Here is a 10,139-nt window from a genome sequence, read left to right on the forward strand (position 1 = left end):
CTGATCCCATACCCACTGTGAAACGTCTCAGTGGCTTACATAAAAATAGTCAGTCTGACTAGTTTGTTTGATCACATCAATGCCGACCTTCAATGAACCCTTCAAACTGGAACAGCTCGTAGACAATCCAACCACATTTTGTACAATTACCCAGGACGTTCTTCTCATTAAACAGCGGACGCTTGGCCTTTAAGTGAGACAATAACAGCCGATTCCGTGTACATTGCCTATAGACGTTCCCTAGCATCCATTCAAGTAATAAAATCTAGGTAAAATTAAGTATTAACTTAACGTCTCAGCTCGCGGTCGTGGAGAGTTTGCAGAGTAATCTCAACAATAATTAAAAGCTTATTAAGAAACTTTCAAATTTTAAATTAAAATTATTTTAGAACCCATAAAAGTAAATCGTTTTTTTTTCTTTTCTATATATTATTAATAACGTATATAAAATTTTGCAGGTCATTAATTGTCTTTTTAATTTATTGCATAGATTACGTAAATAGGTTACGTAAATTCTGCTACCAACAAAGACATTTGAGGTTGAAGTTTCAATTGAACTATTATTCGTTTAGGCTCAGAATGCGCTCTACCGCCAATTTGATTTCATCCACAAATTCACTCCAGTACGGTTTTCAAATTTACCTAAATCATAATTCACAAAAAAAAATCGCAAGAGACGAGTTCAATGGCCTCAAGAATCTCAAGACAGAATCACTGCGACAGCCACATTGCAAATTAAATTTTATTCGTTCTCATATAAATGTTGCTGGTCTATTTTGTTCTGGTCTAACATCCAGTAGTTATCATTACACAAGCTTTTATACTCTAGATGTGTAAGGATTTAAAAGCTGTTTAAAAGCACTGTGTTGATTTACAACACGATACACTGCCAGTTAATGTGAATTGTCGATCGTGGTATAACTTCTTCTTCATCGTTGCTTCGATCTGTTGTTTTAGTCTTCGTAAGATAGTGAAGGAGTCATCGTGATCTTCGGATAGTGAGAGAGCAGACTTGACGCGTCTTACGATGCCCGGTGGACCTCTTTTGAAGATGTCTCCCTGCTCGAGATCATTCTAAAATTCATATCTCAAGGTATGAATTGTTCGGAATCAGATCGTTTGGAACCTCTGGGTCTGCGGAGGGACTACGCTTCTCTCTGTATTTTGTACCGTATGTTCCATGGCGAGTGCTCTGAGGAATTGTTTGAGTTGATTCCATCATCTCTTTTTTTACCTCGCACCGCCCGCCACCGGAGTAGAGTTTATCCATATTACCTGGAGCCACGGCTTTCATCCACAGTGTGTTTCCAGAGATCTTCCAGAGTCTTTTTTTGTCACGTACCATCCGGCTTTGGAATGAGCTCCCCTCCAGGGTGCTTCCCCAGCGCTATGACATTGCCATCTTCAAACGAGGCTTGTGAAGAGTATTTAACGGCAGGCAGCGGCTTGGCTCTGCCCAAGGCACAGCTGAAGTCCATGGGTGACGGTAACCACTCATCATCAGATGGGGCGTATGCTCGTCTTCCAACAGAGGCAATTAAAAAAAAATAAGGTGAGCGACATTATTGTTGTGGTTGTGCTATATTAACACCAGACGAGCCACGAGTTTGTTCACCCGTTTAAGGAATAAAATAAATACACAATAAGTCGCACGAAAACTATTCCAAAATGATGTATTTCACGAGTAAAGCGAAACAGCGAAGATTTGCATGGATTACTATTAAAAAGTAGCACTTAAGCACACAAACACATTATTAAAAACAAATTTGGAATGAATACTATCACGTTAAAGTGTTCATTATAAAGATGCGAAGAAATTGAAAACTCTGGCGAGGGCGTTCTGTTCTAATCTAAATAGTAGTAGATATAACTCTCCGAAGCTTTGTGGAGCTGCTGAAAACAACGGAAGGAAAAAAGTGAACCAGTCAACATCTGCAAATAAGGAAATTATGAAACCGCAGCAAAAAGCTGGCATTCAAGCCTTTGTACCTCCGACACCTTTGTTCGAAAGCGTCGAGATTTTAATTGAAAAGTCAAATGGGATTTTTCGTTTTTTTTTTTTTCAATTTTCTAAAGTAATGGACTCGGATCTGGTGTAGACAATATTGAGGCCACATATATGTCTTTTGTTTGTTGAATAAGATTTTAGATTTTGTTAAATAAATTTATTAAAGGTTGAAAATTAGGAAACGTGAAGAAAAGTCGTGCTAGAATTAGAAAAGCTCTTTCGGATATCAGAGCTAGAGGCAATTATTTTAATTAGGTCAGAGTAGATAATTATCGGGGTGATAAAAATCAACACTGTGCGGGCATAAAACCTCAAAAGGTACCATAGTACTCGATACCACAGCTTCGATGACCTTGAAAAAGATCTCGCTCCTTTCCAGAAAATTCTCGTTTTGGAAGCTAAAGTCCGTTTTGAAACTCTGAACTACTGTATTAGTAATAAGATAGAAAGAAGGATGATTGATTTTGGTTATCGTTGCTTACAACGTAACTTGTGGGTTGGCAACTCTGCTGCCTGGTTAATGTTTTTTAATCGGTACGAAGTCTTAAATCTATTGGGTGGGAGTTTTTATCGTCGTTAATGATGGCAGCTAGATGTGTGAATAATTTTGTATGAGTTGCTGCTGAATTAATGGTTTGTCCTGTTTAATCCATTAAAAAAATCTTCATGGAAGTAATGAAACACGTACATTACAATAACTAGTTCAGATTCTTAGCTTGCATTATGGCTATTGCGTTTGTGACGCCAAACGATAAAAATATTAAAACGCTTTTCAAGTTCACGGGGACCACGCGCCATAGGTTGTATCTCAACGAATTATTCTTCAAGAGTGAAAATAATTGCTGTATCTCCATTCTCTGTCTTTCATCTGTAAGATAAACTTAATATTCATCAGAGAGAAATGAGTTTGCGACTTACCTATATAGTAAATGTACTTTAACGTCTTTTACTATGCAAATAAGCTGGCTGGGTCACTTAAAAACTGGGTTGAAAAATAACATAATATTTTAAATTTTGATGACTATATACATACGTGATAAGTGCATTTAGGTTTTCAAAAGTTTTTATTATTTCACCTCTTCATAGCTAAAGTCTCGGCGACATTGCTTTTTGTAAATGTTCTAGATGAGCGAATACACTGCCTACCTAGCCTAATTGTTAGTGGAAATATACCACCAGCCATGAAATAAGAAATCAAAGTTTCAGTGGTTACGTTTAGCGTTTTTTCAGTTTGTCCAGTGTTTGTACCAATGTTTGTACCAACGTTTGTTTCAACTTTTGTACGTTTTACCCATTAAGCTAGAAAACATGACTGATTTGCTGTATAAATGGGCAGAATGATATTACCTACTAGCGCGGTTTTACTATAGGCCCTTGCTAAATATTATTTTTAATGTGATGTTTTTTAAACAGAAATTTCAAACAATTTTTCGGTGAAATATATTCTAACGAAATTGGAAAATATGATATTAAAACTCAACCAAAATAATATACCAAATTATAAGACGCTACGTTACTTTACAATGAAAACTATTTTAGATCGACCCACTTAAGCACGCTAGGCGTTTATTCAGAGTGATAATTTTCATCTTCTTAATTTCGTCTTCAGAAAGGTCCAAAGCCACAACGATAGGTAAAATTATAACTATGTAGGAATGTAGGCATTCAAGGGTAAATTCCAATATTTTACTTATTTCTGGACCCTGGAATAAATAAAAGATGTTTTATTTACTTAAACAGAATACAAAACGAATGTTTTCAACATAATAATATGTACATACTTAAACAGGCTCATAAAGCCTTGATTTCAATTAAAATTTGGCTAAATAAGTTTGTTTAATTAGTGCTTTTAATTAATTATTTTAATTATTTTAAGTCGTCGTGGCCTAACGGATAAGACGTCCGGTGCATTCGTGTTGAGCGATGCACCGGTGTTCGAATCCCGCAGGTGGGTACCAATTTTTCTAATGAAATACGTACTCAACAAATGTTCACGATTGATTTCCACGGTGAAGGAATAACATCGTGTAATAAAAATGAAACCCGCAAAATTATAATTTGCGTAATTACTGGTGGTAGGACCTCTTGTGAGTCCGCACGGGTAGGTACCACCACCCTGCCTATTTCTGCCGTGAAGCAGTAATGCGTTTCGGTTTGAAGGGTGGGGCAGCCGTTGTAACTATAATTGAGACCTTAGAACTTACATCTCAAGGTGGGTGGCGCATTTACGTTGTAGATGTCTATGGGCTCCAGTAACCACTTAACACCAGGTGGGCTGTGAGCACGTCCACTCATCTAAGCAATAAAAAAAATAAAAAAATTGATTTGTGTTGAGTTTTTTTTTAGATTTTGCTATATTATACTGTTTTTGGTATGTAGGCTTTGCTTGGTGTATACTCTATCCTAAACTGGTGTTAGCGTAGTTTTATTTCCATGAATAATGTGAATGTATTTGTGGATGCACTCACGCTCAGAACCTATTATTACTATTTTTAAAAATAACTAACTGTATTGTGTTAATCCTTTGTTGGAAAATGTAAATAAATAAATATTAATTGATAAAGACACATTTTTAAGTCTATTGAAAACCTCCGCCATTACGTCTTACATCAGTTTTTCTTCTAAGAATTTTGTGTTTTAATTTAATTTTAATAATTATTGGGTTAAAATGTGATTAAATAAATTAAATGAATTTAGTGCATTTCGATGAAAAATTGAGTAGTGTCTTCTTTCCGGTGAAGTTTGAGTACAGTAATCAATGCTACTTTATGAATGAATAATTTTTTCCTTGATTAAGTTTTAGGTGAAAATACCTTGACGCTCACAGCTTCAGCCGAGTAGACTACATTTCATATCGTTCGTATTTAGCAATTGGATAAAAGGTGGGACTCTAAATTATTTGTCAAACCAGATATTTAATTTTGTCAAAATTGGTTCAGTGTTTTGGGTGTAAAAATGTTAACTTGAAACACAGAGTTACTTTAAAGATTTGTTAACAGGAAACCGAATGAGACGTATATGAGTTTTGAGGTGGATCTCGAAAATATAACTTCACAAGCCTGTAAACTCGCAATTCAAAACTGTATATACTGTATTTAATGTGTCTCAAAGTATTTCTAATTCTGACCTTTATGTACCACGACTAACAGAAATATTAGAGCATAGTTAATAGTAAAAAAAAACAACTTACATAATTTTTTAATGAATTCAAAAACTGCCAAGAGTTCTGCAACAATTTGGGCACAGATCCGATTAAGAATATGATAAACTGAAAATGTTATTAGTAAATACTATACTAATTTTATTAGTAAATACTTATGTTATGAATAAAACATACAATCTCAACGTGCCCAATTACAAAAGTGCATCTTATGAGATTTGATTTTGGAGGTTACAGATTTTTAAGACAACCTGTATTTAGGATTTTAAAGCTTGACTGTCAATAAGGCGTTAAGAATGACGAATTAAATATTTTTTGTTTGCAAAATGGAGGCCTTTTAAACGTTCATGTCTTGTTTTTTGTTTCGTTGCTCTAGATCAGGGGTCGGCAACCTGCGGCTCGCGAGTCACATAAAAATGCGGCTCTTTAGTTCCATACGAAAATACTATTTATTTTATAGAGAAAAAAAAAACATTTCAAAATTGTTCTTAATCGACTAACGAGGGTCGGGCATCGTTTCTATCTCTCAGCCCATTGTTGTAAGTAAATGTTTAATTGTTTTCATTTTTTACTTAAATAATAAGTGATTATCTAATAATACCATATATATTATCTAATTTGTTGTAAAAAAACACTACTTATATGTATAATAATAAATAGATATTTTTCTTATGAATAATTAGATTCTTTTTTTTTATCAAAAAAAAATATTTATGCAAGAACTATTTAATTGTTGGCAAGAAAAAAGTTTGTGGCTCCTTAAAAACTTTGAATTTTTGAAAATTGTTATTTTTGCATGTTCCAACTCAAAAGGTTGCCGACCCCTGCCCTAGATGAATAATTGAGCTAACAAAGTACCTGACGATAAGTAGTTACTGCGGCATATAGATGTTACAATGTCGATGCCGCCACTCACCTCGAGACATGAAATCGTAGTCTGAATTACTGCTGTAATGGCGGCCTGATCCGTTCAGTCAAAGCTTACACTAACTTTGTTACACCATGTTAATCCTTCATTAAAGAACTATTTCATGGACACATACTAGGTACGTATTTTCTTAGATTCTTCTTAATCTTTTAAGAAATACCGATGACATATTTACAAATATTACACAATAATCAGATCTTCACCACATATTTAAGCGGATAATCCATTTTCAACAAATCTTCCATGATCTTTTCATAAATCGTAATGTATTTCTTCGGCGTAAATCTGTTTTGGGGGCAGTTGCAAAAGCCCTTCGATTCCAAAGTCATCCTGAGAACTCTCAAACGAAAATAGAGCAATCCATAAATCACAGGTAAAGATAATCTTGCCAGAAGCAAACCGATCCAAAGCAGATTAATAAACAAAACACCGTCAAGCTCGTTTATGCATTTGGTTAGATTCCAGCCACAGAAAACGAATATATTCAACATCTTTAGAACAATAGTGATAGTAACAAAATATTTTAAAAGTCTCTCTAATTTTTTATAGAGGACTTTGGATGTGGCACTTCCATCAATTAGCGGTTGCTGTTTGTAATAGTCGAATATGTACCGGTCCTTAGTGCTTAAGGATATTAAAAAATAAGCAATATATTCACAGTATATGATGATTTTCTTATCAGACCTGAACCCTGTGCTACAAACCCAACTACCCAGTATGAGTACTACAAGAACACTGATACAGTAGAACTTTAAAATATTTTGAAAGCGCTTATTAAATGGAAAATCACAGTAGAATCCGAAGAGAAAACGAATTTTCATAATTGTATTTATATCGCAAACGTTTTTGGTTTTAAAATCTATCATTTTACAGCAAATGTTGTTGTTGATGAGAGAATAAGGAATTTTTTATATTTTTTTCAAAGCGAATTAGTTTGTACGCTCGTGTAACTAGTTCTAATCGATTTTAAGTTTACAGTTTGACCTCGTTTTATTTTAGTACGCCTTCATTAATTATGTATACAAATGAGTCTTAATTAAAATGTTACTATGTAATGTAATTAGATGATTAGTTTTTCTTTTATGATTGGCGACCTTTTAGAGCTGTAAATTAAATCTTATAGACGACTTGGTTTTGAGACGTTAATAATTCTGACAGATCGCTGGGTTGTGGGATAGATTCTCACTTAATGCAAACATTCGTATAACGAACAGGTTTGTTTGCTCTCTATCAAGGTGTTTAATATCTATATATATTCATTTACATGTATTCAAGTATGCATATCAGTATTTGAGTTCCATAATAAAGGGAATCCTAGTTTTAAATCGAAATAAATGTGTGTGATTTATCACTGACTGTAATTATTTATTATTCTCCATGTGAATTTAAACAATGCCAATCTTGTACTTCTCCTCTATATGGAAAAAGTGTGTGTGTGTTGTTCGTTGTTACATTTAGAATTAACAACTTAACATTATCATATATTTATATTTTGCATAGTTAATAATAAAAAGCTATTACTACCATAACTACTTTTTCATTATCAGCTCTAATTTATCTAATCTAATTTATCAGCTCTAATTTTTATTTCTCTACTGATGTCTTGTTCTAAATTCCCTTTTTTAACAGCTATTACTATTTTCAGTGCTGTACCTATTTTTGTCCCAAAAACGTAGGGAAATATTGCATTTCAGCGTACTGATAAAATAATTAATTATTCCGTTGCTGTCAGAATCCGACTTGATTTTTTCCAGTAGGATTAAATTGAATACGTCTGGTATCGGCTTTGGTAGCGTCTTAACGCTTAAAGCTGTGACCCTAGATTTTCCATCCATTGGTAAAATGTTATGGTTCCTTCGATAAGAATTATTTTGTACCTTCGCACTCACACAAAAAAAAATTGTTCTTACAACGGGCTCTTTATTAAAAAATGCAATTTGATATAAAAATATGTGTTACAATTTTGATCCATGCCCAAAATGGATTTCTCATAACTTTTAGATACTTCCATAAAACTGTATAACTGCGTAGCATTTAACACTACTACAACGGCCTGAGTAAAACATTTCTTTTTCTACTTTAGTAATTTATTTTCGGACAACCTTATACAACTTTACAAGCTTACAGCTAGTTGCTATACGAAAAGTATTGGTTCACAAAAATGTCCATTAATTGCTAAAAGTGTGAATGTGGGCACTATTGAACAAATTGTGTTTGTTACTTACATTTATGGAGTGAAGATCTTTTTTTATTGATTAGTTGGGTGGACGAGCTTACAGCCCACCTGGTGTTAAGTAGTTACTGGAGCCTATAGACAGCTACGACGTAAATGCGCCAGCCACCTTGAGATATAAGTTCTAAGGCCTTAGTATAGTTACAACGGCTGCACCACCCTTCAAGCCGAAACGCATTACCGCTTCACGGTAGAAATAAGCAGGATGGTGGTACCTACCCGCGCGGACGCACAAGAGGTCCTACCACCAGTAGAAGGGTAGCTGGCAAAAGCTGAATGAGAGAAACCGATGATCGTGCTTAATGGTATGTCCAGAAATCCATGTCCAGCAGTGGACTGCTATAGGAAGGATGGTGATGATAAAGATAATAAAAAAATGATCTGATAAGATTTTCATTTCACAAAATCTGATAGCCACATCTAGTAACATTGAGATACAAAATGTTTCTCTCTCTGTCTCTCTCTATCCATTCCAGTCTTTTATTTGCAAGATAGCAATAGTACTAGCAATACAAAACGAAGTGGCCCCGAGCAGAGATCGCATGTTCATGGAAACTAAGCGCCAAATCGTATACTTCAGCTGATTGTTCTTTATGTATTGAGAGAGCTCTTGAATATCGGCGTGCTCTTTTTCGTCTGCAATAAAGTCGTTTATCAGAAATCTACAAGATACAACATAATTTTGATACGATTTGAACAGTGGAAGAATTTAATTGTACTATAATTGAGGTTTCGTCTCTCGTGTATCGAAGCTAGCTGCAGCATGCATGTTATGCAACGATCTTCGAAAACCACTTAACTTGAAGTGAGTCGTGAGCTTTTAAGCTGGACAGCCCCAAGGAGTACCACAGTGGTAGCGCTGACGACCCCTATCCAGCCTCCCTTGTAGGCAGGGTAGTGGAAAGACATGCACTTCCTATGACATGTATTACCTTTCTCCCCAATCTATCTCGGCTTAGTTCTGTCTCATCAACCCGTCAAAATCTTCGGCCATAAATGAGAATTTAACGACCTCTTATTGTATCATACGTCACGTCATTATATTCTTGTAGTGAATGATGGTTTCAATATTTTTTGGTCTCATTCTTTAAATCACAATGATGTTGAATAAAATCATAATATAATTTTAATAACCTTACGAAATCGAAAAAATTACTAAAATAATTAATTAATAAAAATAGTATTCATCATTAACAGATTTACCTTTACAAAAAACGCGTTTTTCTGTTACGATTTTTAATATTTCTTTCATCTCAGTGGATACCATGTCAAGTGTTACAGAAGGTATCATCAACAGTACGTAAGAAGGGAGAAATTCTAGTGTAAACAGCACAACATTCATTAATTTGGGACCCTGAAGATAAAAACCCAATTAAAATAATGTATATAATATCTAATAACGTGATTTTTCACTAATCTTGAACTTCAAAACAAATATATTTTAATACTAAATATATGTAAAAATCTCACCTCCCGTTTCAAAACGGAAATCAAGTCAAACAAGCCCGTCAAAATCTTTGGATATATGCAGATAGTAAACACGAACATCTAAAAGTGTTAAAAATTACGATTAAAAATTAGAAACGACTTGAATTAATTTTGTTTGTGTTTATCTCAGACAAAAATTCAAAATATTAAATACATTCTGTACCATTTTTATAGCAGGTAAAGGTGACTTATTTTAAAAAAAAATCGGTTGTCTGTAAAGTCGGTTTACTGACGATAGTTGAACGTGACAACGTTTTAAGAAAATACTGATGGAATGGTTTCATTTTTCAATTATCGCAATTATCGTTGCTGTAAACAATTG

At 34.2% G+C, this 10,139-nt stretch overlaps 1 protein-coding gene across 1 annotated transcript; it reads right to left on the reverse strand.

The window, feature by feature from the left end:
* Window positions 1-2,706: 2,706 nt before the first annotated feature.
* Window positions 2,707-6,962, reverse strand: LOC114239849 (uncharacterized). Its single transcript, XM_028170272.2, has 4 exons — window positions 6,300-6,962; window positions 5,199-5,276; window positions 3,558-3,711; window positions 2,707-2,876 (listed from the first exon to the last, which is right to left on the reverse strand). The coding sequence occupies exons 1-4, from the start codon at window positions 6,960-6,962 to the stop codon at window positions 2,707-2,709; spliced, it is 1,065 nt and encodes a 354-aa protein (XP_028026073.2).
* Between the last annotated feature and the right edge of the window lie 3,177 nt (window positions 6,963-10,139).

The sequence above is a fragment of the Bombyx mandarina genome, chromosome 13 (genome assembly GCF_030267445.1).
Source record: "Bombyx mandarina strain Sakado chromosome 13, ASM3026744v2".
In the NCBI taxonomy this organism is placed as follows: domain Eukaryota; kingdom Metazoa; phylum Arthropoda; class Insecta; order Lepidoptera; family Bombycidae; genus Bombyx; species Bombyx mandarina.

Coding starts and splice junctions, on each gene's coding strand:
- LOC114239849 (XM_028170272.2), bottom strand. CDS start 6,962: ATGATAGATTTTAAAACCAAAAACGTTTGCGATATAAATACAATTATG. Junction 3,712..5,198: donor TGAATTCATTAAAAAATTAT/GTAAGTTGTTTT, acceptor TATTTATTCCAG/GGTCCAGAAATAAGTAAAAT. Junction 2,877..3,557: donor TAAACGCCTAGCGTGCTTAA/GTGGGTCGATCT, acceptor TTTATCTTACAG/ATGAAAGACAGAGAATGGAG.